Source organism: Hemiscyllium ocellatum, chromosome 5 (assembly GCF_020745735.1).
Source record: "Hemiscyllium ocellatum isolate sHemOce1 chromosome 5, sHemOce1.pat.X.cur, whole genome shotgun sequence".
In the NCBI taxonomy this organism is placed as follows: domain Eukaryota; kingdom Metazoa; phylum Chordata; class Chondrichthyes; order Orectolobiformes; family Hemiscylliidae; genus Hemiscyllium; species Hemiscyllium ocellatum.
Window position 1 is genome coordinate 30,394,484 of NC_083405.1, and position 19,823 is coordinate 30,414,306.

General features: G+C 40.0%; 1 protein-coding gene across 7 annotated transcripts in view; it reads left to right on the plus strand.

Annotated features, from left to right (window-relative positions):
* Positions 1-19,823, plus strand: part of wipf3 (WAS/WASL interacting protein family member 3) — a 92,494-nt gene that overhangs the window by 57,195 nt on the left and 15,476 nt on the right. For all 7 annotated transcript variants that reach the window (XM_060825370.1, XM_060825369.1, XM_060825368.1 and 4 more), the window contains 3 exons: positions 7,119-7,251; positions 8,010-8,132; positions 11,348-12,175. In XM_060825370.1, coding sequence (XP_060681353.1) covers positions 7,119-7,251; positions 8,010-8,132; positions 11,348-12,175 — 1,084 coding nt within the window. The remainder of the gene's footprint in view (positions 1-7,118; positions 7,252-8,009; positions 8,133-11,347; positions 12,176-19,823) is intronic.

Genomic DNA, 19,823 nt, shown 5'->3' on the forward strand with positions numbered 1-19,823 from the left:
CTACGATGTACTGACACAAAGTGGTTTCCTTTATACAAAAGTTGACAAAAACATTGCATGGTCTTAATTAGACAGACAACAGTGAAAGACAATAATTCGTAAGAAAGAAAGGTTAACTGATTGGTCTGTGTGCGCTTGACTGATCACTCCTACAGGCCTTGAGCTATCCATCAGCTGGGGAAAGAAATCCAGCCAAGTTAGGCGTCTGTGGCGATATAAGTTCCTATAAAGAAGTACCAGTGTAAATTTAAGTGGGAGATGGCAAAAGGTAGGTTAGGCAGCATCCAAGGAACAGGAAATTCGACGTTTCGGGCATAAGCCCTGCTTATGCCCGAAACGTCGAATTTCCTGTTCCTTGGATGCTGCCTAACCTGCTGTGCTTTAACCAGCAACACATTTTCAGCTGTGATCTCCAGCATCTGCAGACCTCATTTTTTACCCGATGGCAAAAGGTAACCTTGCACAGCACTCATGTCAGATATCATTGTTTTACGAGATGGCTTAGCAAGGCGTGCAAACTTTTGACCATAAAATGGCTTCCTGACAGATTGTGTCAATCTCTTCAGTGTTTAGGTTTAGAATAATTTTAGCTTAAAAATGTGTTGCTGGAAAAGCGCAGCCGGTCAGGCAGCATCAAAGGAACAAGAGAATCGACGTTTCGGGTATAAGCTCTTCTTCAGGAATCATAGTTATGATTCCTGAAGAAGGGCTTATGTCCGAATTCTCCTGTTCCTTTGATGCTGCCTGACTGGCTGCGCTTTTCCAGCAACACATTTTTAAGCTCTGACCTCCAGCATCTGCAGACCTCACTTTCTCTTAGAATAATTTTAAGCTGGGAGCAGATTCCTGCTTTTTATCTTCAGCACAGAATCATTCTGTACCTGAGGCTGAAATGTTACTGCAAGGTTGTACTTAAAATGATTAAATAATCTTGAATTAAACATGCCTTCTTCAAGTTTATGATTCAAATTCAAATAAGACATAAGGTCTGATTAGTTAGAATTGACAGTGGGACAGTCTGTAAGGTCTGTAAAAACAGCAATTAAGTTTAAAGTTTTATCAATATTTCCTTTTTTATAGTTTGCATTTCATAACCAGTAATGGCTACTCAGAGTCATCAAAGTCTCAATATGCAATTTAAATTCAATCCAAAGCAGATAAACACGAAGAGTTAATTTTCTATTGGATTCAACAGCCTCGGCACTAAAATAATCTCTCTCTAGTGTCCTTTTGAACTGTCAAGTCAGGGTTTTGTAACAAAGATTTCTTTTCTCTCTATGACTGCCCCGCTTGCAAGGGGTAATAAGAATCCATTATAATTGGCACCATCTGACTGTTAATCAAAGTTTCATTTCAGGGTCAGAATCAAACACTGTCATTAATTTCACAAGGGAATGGCTGTGAATGTTATCACTTGGTGTCCTGTTCACACACATTCACGATGCTAAGGCAAATGTTCGTAACCGGATGGTGAGCCCAGGTGTCCCTAAGTTTCCACCCCCCCCACCCTCCTTTTTCTGAACCTTCCTGTTTATTTCCTAGTGCAGTAAAGTGTTCTACAATTCAGCAATACACTTTAGTCTAAATGTTTAAAGACAAGTTTTAAGGCTATAGACTTTCTCATTGGTAGAACCTCCGTATGTAGTGACACTTGGTGTTTGTGTATTAAGGATTCACAGCTTGATGCAGCCACACAAAGGTGTCCATCAGGGCAAGGTTAGCGTTGGGTGTGTTTTTTATTCCCCGTTTTTGTCCAGGTCTTTGTACATGGCGTCCCTTTGGATGCAGTCCGTCTTCATTGTCTACAGAAGTGGAAGATGGACTAGGTGACTGCGGTGGCACAGGTTCGGGAAATAGGCCAGACCTGCACCATGTACAATAATGAGTACCTCACACCTGGTGGTGAGGTTTTTACCCACTGTGGTCCCATCTGCCCAATTTCTTCCTCCCCTTTTTAGTGACATGCTCCTCTCAAGACTTGGTGCACACTCCAGACCCTCCAACCAAATATCCAACACCTTCAGGTGCCCTGTCCTGACTCTGAAGGGGAATAGAGGATTGCTCGGCCCAGTTTTGAAAGAACATGGCCTTGCTCTTGCCTTGGTTTACCTTGACCCCCGAGGCCAGTTCAAACTGGTCACAATGCACATGAATCTGTGCACTGACAATGGATCTGAGCAGAAAACAGCAGTGTCATCCAGGTACAGGGAGCCCTTAACCTGCAGGCCCCCCACTGCAAGGAATAGTCACCCCTCTCTGGCTCATCCTTCCTGATGGACCCAGTAAATGGCTCGATAGAGCACACAAACAAACCAGAGAGTGGGCAGCCCTGCCTGACTCTGGATCTGATCAGAAAGCTTTCTGATTCCCACCTGTTGAATTGAAAGTGCACTAACTATGTTGGTGCGGAATGATCGGATCCAATTACAGTTTCTCTCTTCAAAGCCCATTTTGGAGAGAGCATCTGCCAAGTAGGGGTATGATGACCTGTCAAAGGGTTCAGGCTGATGAGGCAGGTGTCCACCACCATCCCTCCCTCCCCCTCATCCTACATGTAGGTGATTGTATCCCTGAAGAGCGCGAGACTTTCAGTGATCTTCCTTCCTGGTACACCACAAGTTTGGTTGGGGTGAATCACTAATCTGAAAATGTGTTGTTGGAAAAGCGCAGCAGGTCAGGCAGCATCCAAGGAACAGGGGATTCGATGTTTTGGGCATAAGCCCTTCTTCAGGAATCTTAAGGCCTTCTTAAGTCCTGAAGAAGGGCTTATGCCCAAAACGTCGAATCTCCTGCTCCTTGGATGCTGCCTGATCTGCTGCGCTTTTCCAGCAACACATTTTCAGCTCTGATCTCCAGCATTTGCCGTCCTCACTTTTTCTCCTCGTGAATCACTAATCGCACAGCAGACGTGACCTGATTGGTCAATAGGTCATTGCCAGATTCTGTAATACACCTACAGAATTGGTTGTCAATTTCTGATGTTCTGATGTTCTCATGCTCTCTATCGCGCGCTTGCACACTCTTCCCCTGTCCATGTGTCGATGAAGGTGACGATACTTATCCTCATGGATTCGCACGTGGTACTTGCCAGAAGAATAGAACTTGGCTTGTAAACCACTGCTTCCGGGAATTTTATTCTTTTACAAAAACTTTGTCCTTGGTCAGCTTGTCCAGAGCTGTACTGGCTCAATTAGCTGTGCTGAAGAGCCATCTAGACTCAAAACGCTAGCTTGCTGTCGCCGTGGATGCTGTCTGACCCGCTGTGATTTCCAGCATTTGTTTCCAGTACAGATTGCAGCATCTGCAAAAATTAGTTCCTGCAATTTTCAATGTTGCCAGGTAGATGTCACTGTTGTGGCTGTACCAAAATAGCTTTACTAAGGGCAGAAAATTCACAAACCAGTCTTCAGAATCATTGCCGGGTTGTTAGCAATTGTAGCTTTTGCAGAATTCAGTGCCTTCAGCTCTTTTTGATATTATATAAAGAGAATTGACTGATATCTTTGCTGGGGATCTTAGGAGGATTAGGTGGCTGAGTGGATTATCAACTGTGCAGTTCTGGCTGGAGTTGGGTGCAAATACTTCAGCTTTGTCACTTCCATTGATTTGCTGGATTGTCCCGTCATGGAGGATGGAGATGATTGCGCGACAGCCTCCTCTTGTTGCTGATGGTCTGCAGCCAGCATTTCCTCTAAGCTGTGCAGCCACATTGTCTTCTGCTACTGGCAGCTATTGCCAAGCATGGACTTCCAGAGGTTCACAACGGACATAAAAAATGAAGAGAACATGGCTCACAGCATCTCTTGGTTGTCTGAAGTTTTGAGTTGCTCGATCAGTTTGAAATTTATCTTGTTCAACATTGTGGCAGTGCTGCACAACTCACTTGAGTATATCCTCAAGGCGAAGATGAAGCCTTCTCTCCACAAGGACTGTGCTGTGGTTGCTTCTGAAAACCTGCAACCAGTAGATTGGTGAGGATAAGGTAAATTAGATTTTACCCACTTATTGGTTCTTTTAACATCTGCTACTGACCAGTGTTAAAGGTATGTCCTTTAGGACTCAGCAATCCAATTTATAGTGGCACTACTGAGTCACTCCTGGAGAAAGACATTGAACTCCCTCACACAGAAAGCATTCTGTGACCCTGACCATCCTTAATGCTTCCCCCAAGTGGTATTCAGCCAGGAAAAGAGCTGTTTGTTTTATTAGTTGAAGGAGTAGGAAATTTCCTTACTCACATTTGACCTGGTGCCACAAGACTTTGAGGACTCTCAAAGCAACTCCTTTCCAACTATTTAGCCAAAGATGGTAGTGATGTCTGGGATTTTGTTTGTTTGTAGGGTTTGGTGAGTATGGCTCTGTGAGGTTATTAGTGATACTCGCTCACAGACTAATCATTATCAGAACAGCTTTTGTAGAGTCAACGGAGCTGGTTTGTAATTGATTTTCCGCTAGGTTAATGTGAGAAACTAGCAGACCGAAATTTCAAATTTGATAGAGGCAACTATGGATGTACGTTAGCTCTCTGAGCTGGAATGTTTGGAATGTTTGTTTTCACACATTTCATCACCGTACTAGGTAACATCAATGAGCCTCTGGTGAAGCATTGGTGTTATGTCCCACTTTCTGTTTGTTTCTTTGAGTGGGTGATGTCATTTCCAGTTCTCTTTCTCTGAGAATGGTAGATGGGATCCCAATTGATGTGGGAATGCCCTGCTGCCAGTAATTTTTGTGCATGTCACCGGCTTGTCCCGGTCAAAGTGGTGTCCTCCTTTGTCTGTATGGAAGGAGACTAGTGAGAGTGGGTTATATCTTTTTGTGGCTAGTTGATGTTTATGTATCCTGGGGGCTAGTTTTCAGTCTGTTTGTCTGATGTAGTATTTGTTACAGTACTTACAAGGTATTTTATAAATTACATTCATTTTGTTTGTTTGTATAGTGTCTTTTATGTTCATTAGTTGCTGTTTTAGTGCGTTGGTAAGTTTGTGGGCTACCATGATGCCAAGAGATCTGAGTAGTGTGGAAGTAATTTCAGAGATGTCTTTGTTGGGTAAAGCGGCCAGGGTTTCTGGATGCACTGTCTGCTTGCTTGGGCCTGTTGCTGAGGAACCGGAGGACTGTTTATTGGGTACTCTATCTTCTTGAATACGCTGTGTAGGTATTTCTGTTCTGCTCTTTGTAGTTCCTCAGTGCTGCAGAGTGTATTGGCTCATTGAAATAGCATCCAAATGCAGCTCTGTTTGTGGATGTTGGGATGATTTGCTTCTATTGTTCAGTATTTGGTCCATGTGTGTTGTTTTCCTGTAGACGCAAGTTTGAAGTTTCCCATCTAGTGTTTACTCTGCTGTGACATCTAGGAATGGCAGTTTGTTGTTGTTCTCCTCCTCTTCTGTGAATTTTATGCCAGTAAGGGTATTATTGATGGCGTTATAGGTTTCCTCTAATTTGTTTCGTTGGGTGATGACGACAAAGGTGTCATCCACGTAGTGGACCCAAAGTTTGGGTTGGATGGGTGGAAGAACTGTCTTTTCTTCTCTGTTCCAAGTCCAGGCATAATCTACTCAACCTCTCAAAACAATCCCACTATACCTGGTATCAGCCCAGTGATCCTTCGCTGGACTACCTCCAATGCCAATATATCTATCTTCAGAACAGTTACGAAACTGCCTGCAGTATTCCAGCTATGGGCTCATGAGTGCCTTGTATGCTTCCCTTCCTTTACACTTTCATTCGCTTTGAAATAAAGACCAACATTCCATTTGCTTTGTGTTACCCACTGAACTTGGATGCTAATTTTTTTCTGAGAGATTCCAGGATGAGAACTCTCAAATTCCTCCATTCTGTAGCTCTCTGCAGTCTGTCTTCTAGTAAATAATCACCATCTCTTTTTATAGTAACATTAAGTCTAGTGCTATTAAGTCTAGTGGACTTAAATTGTAAGTGAATTTGACTGTCTTCCAATTCTAGTATGTTATTCATCAGAAGTTATTTGACAAGAGTGCTACTATATCTTTGTGCAATGCACAGTATCAGGCCCTATTGAAGCTGATGAGTAAATGTCCCTGCCATTCATTACACTTGTGCTTGCTCGCTTTGTTTTTCTTGATGTGCAACAAATTGCTACAAGTGACAGATGGAATTTGTGTGATGCATCCAGATGTGTAGTCTAAGATCTGCGTGAATGGCAGAAGCAACTGCGTACTCCTTTTAACGTTCAGTGAAGAAGTGTTAATGTAGGTATTTGTCTGAAGTATAAACTAGAATACTTAATCCAATTTCATATCAAGTACAGGAAGTGAAAGATAGGAAGGTTAAAAACTTCATTTAATCATTAGATCAAGAGACTAAAAGAAAATGTAATTTATATCTTTTTACATCTCAAGATACAATTAAAATCTGAAGAATGATTCTTCATGTTTGTGATAGTTAGTAGTTAGTGCAGGAAAGGTGGTATGGTGGCAACTAAATCATATCACACAATTAAAACTGGTACTTAATGTATATGGATAAAACCTCAACTGTTTTAAGATTTAGACTGTATCTGCAATGTCAGTACAGGAACATTGCACTGCTCTGTTTTGTGCATTTAAATGGCATGTCAGATGGTAAGTTGCCATTCCCATAAAGCCTACAGAAGAACCGTGCAAGCCAAACAGATTTCTATACTTAATGACATATCTGCACCAATTTGAATTTACTGATGATTTACAACAATAGCCTCCCCATTATTTATACAGTGAATTCTAGCTCAGTGTTACTTAGCTCTTGTAGTCAGATCACCTGGCTCCATAATCAGTGAATAATTGCAAGTCATTAAGTTGAGGCCAGAACTAAAACAAGCAATCTCCTTCAGGAAATGTATACACATGGAGAGATAAAGCCCTCCATGCTTTAGAAGTTTCTCCAGTGTGAGTTTTGTTGACACCTGAAGCTAATTTAGCTAAATTGACTGATAAACAATGTACAATTTCTTAATGAGACAACATGCTAATATGATTTTATTTAAACCAATATTTACTGTCATTTCGGCATCTACTATTTATCTTGTAATTTACTAAATCTGAAAAGTTTTGTGTGAATGCAAGAAGATTCATTAATAGGTTGCAAATTTCCTACAGGCACATGTAGAACTTCCCAAACAAAATACAAATGAGCTAACAGGACGGAATGCTTTGCTAAGCGATATCCACAAAGGAGTACGGTTGAAAAAGGTGACACAAATCAATGACAGGAGCGCCCCGGTCATTGACAGTAAGTGTTTCATTGTGATGCCATACCAGTTCTGTGGGTTACCATATACCATTCACCTTTTCATGTTTTCAAGCCTTAAATCTGTTAAAGGGACTTAGGATCTACGTGGACTTAGGGACCGTGTCAGAGCAAATTGGTCATTTTCGGGTTGGCGTACTGTACATGTTGAATAGCTACAAGGATCATTTCTGGGGCTATAATTACTTATAATCCTAATGTCTTGGATGATTGGACTAAATGGTAGGAAAACAGGTTGAGAAGATTAAACAGAATTTGCAAAGTGATATAGAAAAGTTCAGTGGGCAAAAAATGGACAGATGGAATATAAATTGTGCATTTTGGCAGTAACAATAGACCCACTAAAGATGGTAATGTTTTACATAAATTGTTTGATTATTTTAGTTCATAGTGGCACCTCTTGGTAGTAAATGAGTGAAATAAATTAGACACTTGAAGTCGCAAGTCAGTAGTAGTTTTGCAGGACCATGCTGCCAAAATGGAGACTCACTCATCAAGAATATATTTTCAGAAATGCAGTACATTATACCTTTCTATTTAAAAATAATCTGGAAAATGTGGGAACATTTGTAGCATTTTGCTAATTTTTAAAAATTCTTTGCAGGAATCTTCTGTTTGGAAATGTGTTTTTGTAAATTATCATTCCAATTACAACTATCTTAAAGCATGTTCTCATGACTGACGCTCTAATAGGTTATTTCCAAACTATAACCTGGGCATCTGTTGTTATTTGTCTGCAGAACCCAAGAATGGGTGTGGTGCAGGAGCTGTGGGTGGAACATCAACACAGCCTGCAGTGGGTGGTGGCTTGTTTCAGGGAGGATTTCCTGTTCTCAGACCTGCTGGACAGCGAGATGCTTCAGGTAGTTCGGTTGGACAACTTAATCACACTTGAAGTAGTGCAGTCTTATTATATTGTGTTCCCAATGTGTGTGTGTGTGTTCACCTGCCAATGATAATTTAAGGTTATTAATTTCCCTTCTGCATTCCTGACCGGTGTCTTTGTTTGGAGCACAGCTATTTCTAACAATAGATGACCACACAAAATTGAAGTAATTAATCTTAAAAGTCAATGGTGACCAATGGGGATTTTGATTTGGATACTGGTTTAGTGGGTTTGGAGTTCCAAATGCATCAGTGTGTGTATAGGAATAATTTAAACTCTCTCTTTATTTCCTCCTTTGACCAAAGAAGACTCCTGTTTATTTGTGTACTCATGGGAGATATTCACCTTAAGAAACTGGCATACAACTCAAGACATCATCCGAATAAAAAGGTTTATACTATTGTTACAGATAAGCTACCGATTTATTATTTCAACAAGTGATGCTTTCCAATTATAGCCTTGCACACTTTTAAATCTTTTATTTCTGTCCAATCATGATTGGACAACTTGCATTCCAAGTTAGTGCTCATGACTGGTATTACCCAATCATATTTAAGCTCCTATTCATGACTATTATTCAATCATATTCAAACTAAAATGTGATATCCAATCATGTTGACATTTAATGCATTAGAATATATTTATCATTATAGATACTGCTTACTTCTCTCCCCATCAGTTCCTTGTATTGCCTATACTGTCTGTTTCCCCTTTCACTGTTCTAGTCCTAACTTGGCTCAGTTTACAGGGGTCAGGATCTTTATCATGTTTAAATCTCAAAATTCCTGTATCAATCGAGGAGCCACCTGAGTGACACCAATAATGAGAGCAACCTGTCTTGGCTATTTATTGCAGGAAATGCATGGTGAAGAAAGTAGGAGGAAGAGATTTTTTTAAAAAACCATTATATAATTAAACAGATTCAGCATGGTTTTATGAAAGGCAAATCAAATTTGACAAACTTTCATACATTTGTGAATGATAACAAACACAGAAGGATAAAGTTGAATCAGTAAATTGACAGTGTTTGGAATTCTTAAGGTACTTGACAAGGTATCATCACATAAAGGATGACTACCTAATATTATGGTGTTGGAGTAATACATTAGCAACCCATAGAGGAATGGATAATGGGCAGGGAACAGTGTCAGGGCAAATCGGTCATTTTCTGGTTGGCATACTGTGCCTGTTGGATAGCTTCAAGGAATCATTTCTGGGGCCGTAATTATTTATAATCCTAATGACTTGGATGATTGGACTAAATGGTAGGAAAGCAGGTTGTGAGAAGGTTAAATAAAATTTGCAAAGTGATATAGAAAAGTTCAGTGGGCAAAAATGGACAGATGGAATATAAATTGTGCGATTGTGCATTTTGGCAGTAAGAATAGAAGAATATTATTTAAGTGGAAAGACACTGCAGATTGCTTGTGGTACAAAGGGATCTGGAAATCTGAAAATCTGAAGAAATGCAAATCATGAAGGAACTAAATTGTGGTACCACTTCATAAAGAGTTTCCCCATTTTGGTACTACAATATTATGAATGGCTTTTTTTCAATTCAGCATAAACGTGAAGTGATTGAAAGTGCAGTCAGTATATGAATAACTTGTTTGCACATGTAGAATTTCTTTATCTCATCAATTTAATGTACTATTCTGCCTGGAGTGTAAAAGATGGATTTGCTTTATTGTTACATGTACTGATGAACAGTGAAAAGCTTTGTTTATGAGCAGTACATGCAGATCATCAGCAAAGATGTACAGATCAAAAAGACTTAGAGGCAGACAGATTACAGGGTGTGCACTAGGCGAGATCAACATCAACGGTCATATATGTGATAGACTCTTGTATTCAGTCCTCAATGTTGAAGCCTATATATATCTCTCTTAAGGATTCCTGTGTCCTTAAGTGGTGAACAAACTTAATTTTAAAAGAGAAATCAGAACTTGAGTATGCTATCATATCAAATATTGGAATATTTCAACTTTAAGCAGTGCAACCAAATAAAGCAATACCCTGAAGTAGAAGAAAATGAGATTTATGTTGGTACACTTCATATACTGTGGTCAAACCAGCTTATGTACTGATAGTGACACAGGCCCCAAGATTTGACAAAACCTGCTTAGCTGCTGGTATGCAAATCATTGACCTTAATTGAAATGGTGAAGATTAATTAATTGACTTAATGAGCTGCTGGAAAGCTGATGCGGCGCCCAGTATCTCTGAAGAAGAAAATGTACCGGCCTTTACTGGGCAAAGATTGATGCGTCAAATATTACTCATGTGAAAATATTGTCCATTATTAGGTGATCGGTCGAGCATTTTGAAGTTGGACTAGCAGAGAACCCCTTATTGTCAGCAAGCGTTTGTTCAACTATTGAAAGGTTGTGCTTGCTGCATTTTCTCACATTGCTGCAGGTAACTTCAAAGGCTACCTTTGTAATAAAAGAAGTCACCTATCCAGGCCCCACCTAGATTTGGGCTGCAGGTTACATTTGATGGAAACCGTCCAGAGCTGCTTTTCGCCTCACATTCCTAGGTTCAATGGCAATGTTCTTTGACATGTTGATTCCTCTCCAGAGTGGTCTGTATCACTTGCTGAGGTTCAAGGGAGAGAAAGCAAGTAGTATTTTAAAAGTAAATAATAGTCCAATTATTAGATTAACTAGACTGAATTTTATAAAACCATCCTTTTATATTTTCCCAATTACTTCATTTAGTTTTTGCTTTTTGCACATTTGAGTTTCCATTATGTTGGAGGGTATATCAACATAAGCAGTGTGAAGCTAAGACAAATATGTTTAATGCCTTCATAAAATTTCTATAGTTACAGCCATTAAAATTTTTATTATAATATTTAGCAGTACAACAATCAAGCCAATATTATTTATGTGGAGGTGATCATTTCGTTAATTGCTATATGTAGCAATATGGCAATTGTGTTAATGAAGGTTTTGTGTTCAAGATTTCTAGTGACACTGTGAACATGTTTTGCTGTCTACACGCTTTTACTAGAGACTAAACAAATTGGTGTACCCTTTCATTTTGACTCCTTATTTTTCACCAGGTCTTTCATTGGTGAATTGAAAAACTAGTTTCTTGATAAGTATGATTGTACTTTGCAATGTGATAGATTTTAGTTAGTAAATGGATTTCAATGTTTTTATTCATTCTATCTGTAATTGGTTTCAGAAAGAGGTTCCAAACCAGCTGTTCAAACTGTCGGTGTGAAAGTCCCACCATCAAGACTCTCGGTCCCGAACGAAAATGCCAGAAATGAGAAAAATGCATTTAAGCAACCTGAATGTCCAGAACCCTTTGATTTATCTAAAGTTCAAAAGACAGTTCAAAACCATCTTATCATGTCTGCCCTTATACCCCCTTCAAGTCAGAATAAATCTCTGTCAACATGTCCCTCTTCTACATCTTCATCCTCATCTTCATTCAGTAATAAATTTACAAAAACTTCAACAACAATACAATCACCTTCACCACCAGTTGCTCCTTCAATTCCTCCCCCTCGTCCACCTATACTCGCAAATGTTAAACCATTTAAATTTCAATACATACAACAACCACCATCACCACCTCCACCTCCTCCGCCACCATCTTCACCACCTTCCTATAATTTTCAAGACCAAGCTTCAGATTTTATATTCCCTGCTCCACCTCCACCTTCTCTACTTTATATTGAAGACTGTACCGATTTTCCTCTGCCTCCTCCCCCTCCACCTCCCTTACCTCCAGTTCCTGCCTTTGCTCCCTGCAATAAAACTGAAAATGATCTACCACCACCTCCCCCTTTTTTGAATAGTATTGAAGTTCCTCCAGCCTTGCTGCCAAAACTACCCAGTTTTTCCAACAAACCAAGTTTGTCCTCAATATCTCCACCACCACCACCACTGCCGCCACCACCACCACCATTCCCTGCCTACAGATATCCTGGGTCGAGTTCATCATCTGGGCAAATGTCATATGGAACCCAGCTGGGTGGAAGGGAAGGTCCAGGGAGGTCTGGAGGTAAGAACTAGTAGATTGATTTGTTGTTTTGCAGTGAATTGTAATCCTACGATTACAAAGTCCATTAGAAAAAAAAATCCCTAATGGATTAAGTACAGCAGTTAACATTATGGTGTTATGAAGATGTGGGTGTACTGCATCTCTTGTAAGAGAGTTAAAAGCTTGCAGAGCAACCTGACAGCACTAAGTGTTCTGGATAAAATACAATGTAACATGTGGTCCAGCAGCTAGGCTAGCTGGTTATGTAGAAACAAATCCAAATTTGATAGGCCAATCAGTTTAAATTATACCCCAAAAAATACCAAACTCCAATCCAGTTTGAATTTAGCATATTAACAATCTTAAAAGTCAATTACAAAATACGATGCTTTGGGAGTATAAGACCAGGGAAAATTTGAACAGTTGAAAGGACAACTGCCAAAAGACCTACAGATGTAGGCAGCTAGTAAGAACTCTGAGAGGTACCTGTCTAGAGAAGGAGTTTGCACAGAGGAAAAACATTGATGCCAACCTGGACAGCAAGTCTACAGAGGAAGATACAACAGCTGGCTGGTTTTAAAATTTGAAATGTTTTGGTAAATTTTATTTGGGGGGCGCGGTTGGGATTATCAGACTATTATCAAAGGGAAAGTAAAAGATAGGTTAGAGGAAGGAGTTGTAAATAGTTGTTAGTTAATTATTTTCTGTTATACTTTAAGAATTGAAGTTGTTAATTTTTACTTTAAATAGTTCTTGGCCTCTTGAATTTTCAGATTATTGCACGGGATAAATCTCTTCTGTGTTGCTGGTTTAAATTAAGCAGGAGGGTTTACCCTGTGTAATAACAGTTTGGGGGCTCATCCAGGATTTGAACTGTTTAGGGAGCTTTTGTCTGCAGTTTGAACAGTTTGGGTCTTTGATTTGTGATTTGAACTGGTTTAGACAGAATTGAGCAGATTTGGGAGTATGCAACATCTCAGCACATTTAAACTCCTGCAGGTTAGAGTCCTAGATCTTTAAAAAAGGCATAGGTGAGACAATTTTGTTTAATTTCAGTGACTTGTGGTTGATTGAAAGTGAGAGAAATGACTTTTAAAACTGCTTTAAAAAAAAGGTTAAGGAATTTAAGATGATTCTCAACTTTGCCAAGAAAGTTTAGAAGGAAAGAAAAAGGCCATACTTTTAGCATTAGCAAAGAAGTTAGATTTGGGTTTAACCAAGGACAAAAGTAAATCTGAAATTGTAAAGGAGTTGGTCTTTTTCCCACAAACAGCTAAGTGTTTGACGACAAGTGCAGTAGAGGTAGAAAACCTTTAATTCCATTTTCCTCAATTGTAATTTGAGGAGAAACCGAGAGGGAGAGAAGGTTCTTGGCTGAGCAAAGAGAGAAGAAAGGTAGAGAGAAAGAGCAAAGGGAAAAGAAAGAGAAGGTTCTTAACTGAGCAAAAAGAGAATTTGAACTCAAGAAGCTGCGACTTAGCAAAGTCAAGTTAACAGGGTGGAGATTAAAAGTGAAGGTAGTGATATATACAAATATGTTTAAAAAGTCTGCCATATTTTGATGAGAAAGATACTGAAGCCGCCTTTATTTCATTTGAAAAATTAGCTAGGCAGATGGAGTGGTCTGAGGATTTATAGGTAATGCTAGTTCAGACTAAACTGGTAGGCAGAGCGAGTGAGGTATTAGCCACACTCAGATGAGGGCTCAAGGGATTATGAAGAGGTTAAACATGCTATTTTAAGTGTTTATGAATTGGTATCAGAAGCATATAGATAGTCATTCAGAAACACCAAAAAGGAATCAGGTCAGACTTGAGTTCAAAAGAATTAAACATCATCTTGATAGATGGATGCATGCTTTGAAAATAGATAAGACTGAGACTTTAAGAGAGACTATTCTGCTGGATGAATTTAAAAACTTTCAGAGATTGTAAGAATTTACATGGAGGAAGTGAGAAGGGCAGAAGAACTAGCAGATGAATACATGTTGGTGCTTAAGACTAGCTTCTGGCCAGAATCTCTATCCTGTGAGGGATAGAAGTTGGGAGAAGGGGAGATCCTACACTATGAAACCAAGAGTCAAGTGCACTGGTAAGAATTTATCACTTTTCAGAAGCTCAAGAGGGTGGGCAGGAGGTGAAAGGCTCCAGATGTTTCACTATAATGGCGTGGACACAGAAAATTACAGTGCCAGTGGTTTCAGAAAGGCACTGGGAAAAGATGTTTTCACTACCAGAAGGTGGGACACACAAAGTGCTGGTCATTAAAGAAAAACGCTGTGGGAAAAGACGTGGTGAAAGAAGCTAAGCTAGTGGCATTAATGAATGTAGTAAAGGAGATCACAAGAAGAGCCAAGGAGCTGCACCAGAGTACACAGCCTAGGCAGGGCTGGGCATGGAGTTAGTACCTGATCTCTGCAAAGAATTCATCTCTGTGGCTAAAGTTTACTCAAAGAATAGGGGGAGAAGGACAAGAAGTTATAATTTTGAAAGCTCCAAGATCTAACCAATCGCTGATAGTAAGGGATGAGTGAATATGCACTCTGACTGATGTGTTACTGAAGAGTGTGGTAATTTGTGGGATAGGTGGACAGAAATGTAATGTTTCCCTGTGTAAGATCAGGTTGGAGTGCCAACTCCCAGACTGGGGAAGTTACAGTGGGAGTCATTGACAGAGTGTCAGTTCCAAGAATTCAGTTTGTTCTTGGGAATGATTTGGCAGGATGGAAGGTGGGAGTGACACCCTTTGTTGTGGAGAAGCCCAAGGAAAACCAAGAAGCTGAGGAGTTAAAACAGAAATATCCAGATATTTTCCCAGACTGTGTGGTAACCAGATCCCACGATCATAAGTCACAGCACAAAGTGAAAAGTAAAGAGAAAGATTAAGGAGCTGAGGTTCAGTTAGCAGATACCTTGTTTGATGTAATGGTGCAGGACAAACCTGAACAGGCAGAGGGACAGACAGAAGTGTTTAGTCCCGAAAGGCTAAGAGGCTTGCAACAGCAAGGCAAGACGATAAAAGATATGTGGATGCATACTCCAAAAAAGAGACAGAATATTCCGGAGGGTCACTAACTGAAAGTTAAAATCCTAAGGGGGAAATGGAGACCATGGCAGGTTAGTGCAGTGGAGAAATGGGCTGAAGTGCACCAAATTGTCTTGCTGGTAGCATACAGACAGGAAGTGTTACTGGTAGCACAGGAACTGTCTGTAGGTAGTCACTTAGGGGTACGAAAGACTCCAGCTAAGGTACAAAAGCATTTTTATTGGCCTGGAATGCACAACGATGTTGCTAATGTGTCATGCATGCCAAATGGTAAATAGACCACAGATGGTAATAAAACCTGCACCATTGTTGCCAATTCCCGCATTTGAAGAACCTTTCACACAGGTTATAATTGATTGTGTAGGTCCCCTCCTGAGAACTAAAAATGGGAGCCAGTATTTGTTAACCATAATGGGTGTATCTACCAGGTTTCCGGAGGCAATTCCATTATGGAGTATCAAGGCAAAAAAAGGTGGTAGAGGAGTCAGTAGCTTTCTTCACATGGTATGAGCTAACCAGAGATTCGGTCGGACCAAGGGGCACGTTTTACTGCTAACTGTTTAAGGAGGTTATGGATAGTTTAGATATACAGCACTTTAAATCCAGTGTGTAGCATCCTGAATCCCAGGGAGCTTTAGAAAGATGGCATCAGACCTTGAAGATCTTTTTTGAGAGCATACTGTTAGCACTACTCAAATAGTTGGGATAAAGGTATCATATTCTTAATGTTTGCTATTAGAGTTGCCACAAATAAATCTATTCAGTTCACTCCCTTCGAGTTAATATTCAGGCATGGAGTGAAAGGCCCTTTGAAATTAAAGAAAAATTGGCAGGACCAAAGTTTGAGATCTCACACTTGGATTATGTATCGGAAGTGAGGGAGAGATTAAATTGAGTAGGTGAGGTAGCTAAACGGCACCTAAAGAGGGCACAGTGGAGAATGAAGCAGGTGGCAGAGAAAAGCCTGAAACTCTGATGTTTTCCTGAGGGGATAACATGTTGGTACTGTAAACAGTCATAGGAGTGGTCGGCGCAACATCGAGGGCCGAAGGGCCTGTACTGCGCTGTATCCTTCTATGTAGGAGATCCCTTCAAAGCCAGGTTTAGTGGTCCCTACCAAATTGAGAAAAAGTTGATTCAGGTGAACTATCTAGTAAAGATGCCAGATGGGGCGGGGGGGGGGGGGGGGGAAGTATCGGGCATGTCATGTGACCGTGTTGGAATCGTCATTAAACAAGAGAGAAAGAACTGGAGAAACAGGTGTTAGTTACTGCCCCGCAGAGTGAGGAATCCAATCCAAATGATATGGATTTTGATGTGCTTCAAATTTTGATGTGATTAAAAAAAATGAAGTCCTTGAGGAGTGGGGTGGATTAGTAAGCCATCTGTTTCAGGAGCACAGAATGGAGTTGAAAGATTTGTTACTGCAGTATAAAGACATAGGTAAGCATCAGATGGGAGGACTAATGTTATTGTTCGTGAAGTAGACATAGGCAATACTGCTCCGATAAAACAACACTCCTATCAGCTTAATCCTTTCAAAGCCAGAAAGGTCCAGGAGGAGTGGAGGCCATGATTGATGAGGACATCATTGAACCAAGCCAGAGCGAGTGGGGTTCGCTGATCTTCTAAGTTCCCAAACCGGATGGGACTCGACAATTCTGCGTGAATAATCGGAAGGTCATTGCCGTTACAAAATCAGACTCCTATCCAATTCCTAGATTGGAGAACTGTATTGAGAAAGTCCGATAAGCCAGTTACATCACCAAGTTGGACTTAATGTGTGGTTACGGGCAGGTACCTTTTATCAGAGGCTTCGAAAGAAATTTTGTGTTTGTAACCCAAAATGGGCTGTATCAGTTTAAAGTGATGTCCTTTGGAATGAAGAACGCACCCATCACATTCCAAAGACTCATGAACAGGGTTGTGGCTGGGTTAGTAAACTGTGCACTCTATTTGGATGACATAGAGATCTTTAAGTCCTGGAATGATCACATGGTACAGTTGGCAGAGCTCTTTGAACATCTGGAAAGCAAAACTGGTGATAAACTTAAATAAAACTGAATTTGCAAAAGCAGAGGTGACGTTCTTGGGACATAACATCAGTCATGAAAGGTTGACCCCACAGAATGCAAAGACAAAAGCCATAAAGGCATTTCCATGAACAACCTTTTTAAGAAAGAGGTCCTTCGATTCTTAGGACTCAGTGGATTCTATCAGAAGTTTGTTCCAAGTGTCAGCAGTGTAGTGGCACCGTTAACTGATTTAATGAAGAGGAACACAAAGTTTCGGTGGACAGAACCATGCCAGGAAGCATTCGACCATTTGATATCAATATTTACCACCAAATCAGTTTTAGCTCACCAAACTTTTCAAAACCTTTTAAAGTCGCCATCAATGCTAGTGACGTAGGAGTTGGAGCTGCACTGCTGCAGGAAGATGAGGATGGGATTGAACTGCCAGTTGGTTACTTTTTGAAGAGGATCAACTTCCACCAGAGGAAATGCTCCACGATCAACAAAGAACTAGAGTTTGGTACTGGCCTTCCAACATTTTAATGTGTATGTTACGAACAATGTGTCAGAAATGGTGGTGTACATTCCTCTTGCATTTTTAGATTGTTTTAAAGACAAGAATATGAGACTACTTCATTGGAGTCTTCTGTTAGGGACTTTTAAATTAAAAATCTTACATTCTTACGACCTGAAGCATGTAATCGCAGATGTGTTATCACAGATTTAACTGATAAAGTTTGGATGAGATTTGTCTTTAATGTTGTTTTCATATATACAGTTATATGGGAAGAAGTTAAGGTGAACTTAGATGAAAATGATTGGTATGTTAGGGTAATGTATTTACAGAATGGAAAGAATGAAGCCATCTTTCCATTATGATTTTTTTCTTGGGGGGACAGTGTTATAAAGATGTGGGTGTACTATACCTTTTTAAAAGCTAGCAGAACTACTTGACAGCACCACGTGTTCTGAATAAGATACAATATAACGTATGGTCCAGCATCCAGGGGATTTGGTCACCTAGACACAAAACCAAACTTGGTAGGCCAGTCAGCTTCAATGATACCCTCCAAAAAAAACTAATCTCCAATCCCGTTTTGAATTTAGTATATTGACAATATTACAAGCAAATTACACCATCTGATGCTTTTAGAGGTATAAGACTAGGAAAATTGAACAGTTGGAGGAGAACTGCCAAAAGACCAACAGATGTAGGCGGCTAGTAAGAACCCCTCTGTGCAAACTCCTTCTCTAGACCGGTACCTCTCGGAGACCAACATCAACACCCACCTGGAGAGCATCTCTACAGAAGTAGAACAATGGCTGGCTGGTTTTGAAATTTGAATTTTTTTTGGTAAATCTTTCTTACTCTGGGTGGGAGAAGGAGGTGGTTATCAGACTAGTATTATAGAAGGGAAAGTAAAAGATAGGTGAGAGGAGGGACTTATAAATAGTTGTTAGTTAATTATTCTGTTATACTTTAAGAATTGAAGTTTTTTAATTTTTACTTTAAATAGTTCTTGGCCTCGAATTTTCAGATTACTGCATGGGATAAATCTTTTCTGTGTTGCTAGTTTAAATTAAGCAGAAGGGTTTACCCTGTGTCATAACAATGGGAAATATTAATTTGTTACTTTAAGCATCTAAAACAGTAGTTGATAAAGTGTAGGGGGAAGCAGTATTTTGCTCTGAAGTCAATACATTGCAGTTAAATCTAACTGAAAATGAAAAAGCCTCACCACAGATTGGTCAGTGTTGATCCCACAAGATTTGCGCATTGCTGTAGGGATGGATCTGACGTCAGCGCAGCCCATGAAATGTTATTTATGGGATATTTCCCAGCAGTTTGGAAACTCTTTCACCAGCCAGAATGCTTATTTATAATTGACCATTGAACAACCAGCAGCTGGTTGGGGAAGAGCATGTGTTGTTGCTAATAATTTGGAAATTATGAAATGTCAGAGATGCAAGGAACACCAACAATAACTCAAGGCGACCTCTAAGTGGATTCAATACAATTAGTCGTGTTTATAAGAGAAACATGTTATTAAATGACAAATTTTCAAAATCTAATGGTTGCTAAATGTGTTAAAGAAAGATTTACATTTTATGTTGTGCTTTTCTTGATCACAGGATGTTTTGAAGTGCTTTTCAGCAAATGAAGTATTCTTGAAACATCATCACTATTACAATGTAGGAGCTGAGACACCTACTTTTTGTAGAGGGGTCTTCCTCAAATAGCAATGTGGCAATGTCTAAGCTTTTTTTTTAAACTGATGGTGATTGAGATTTAAGCATTGAACAGGACACCCCTATTTGTAACAAATAGTAAATTAGAATCATCAGATCCCTACAATGTGGAAATTGGTCTTTCAGCCCAACAAGTCCACACTGACTCTCCGAAAAGTAACCCACCCACGATCATTTTCCCTACCCTACATTACCCCTAAACCTAATGCATCTAACCTACACGTCCCTAAATACTACGGGCAATTTAGCATGGCCAATTCACCTAACCTGCGCACATCTTTGGATTATGGGAGGAAACTGGAGGAAACTCATGCAGACATAGGGAGAATGTGCAAACTCCAAACAGACAGTCACCCGAG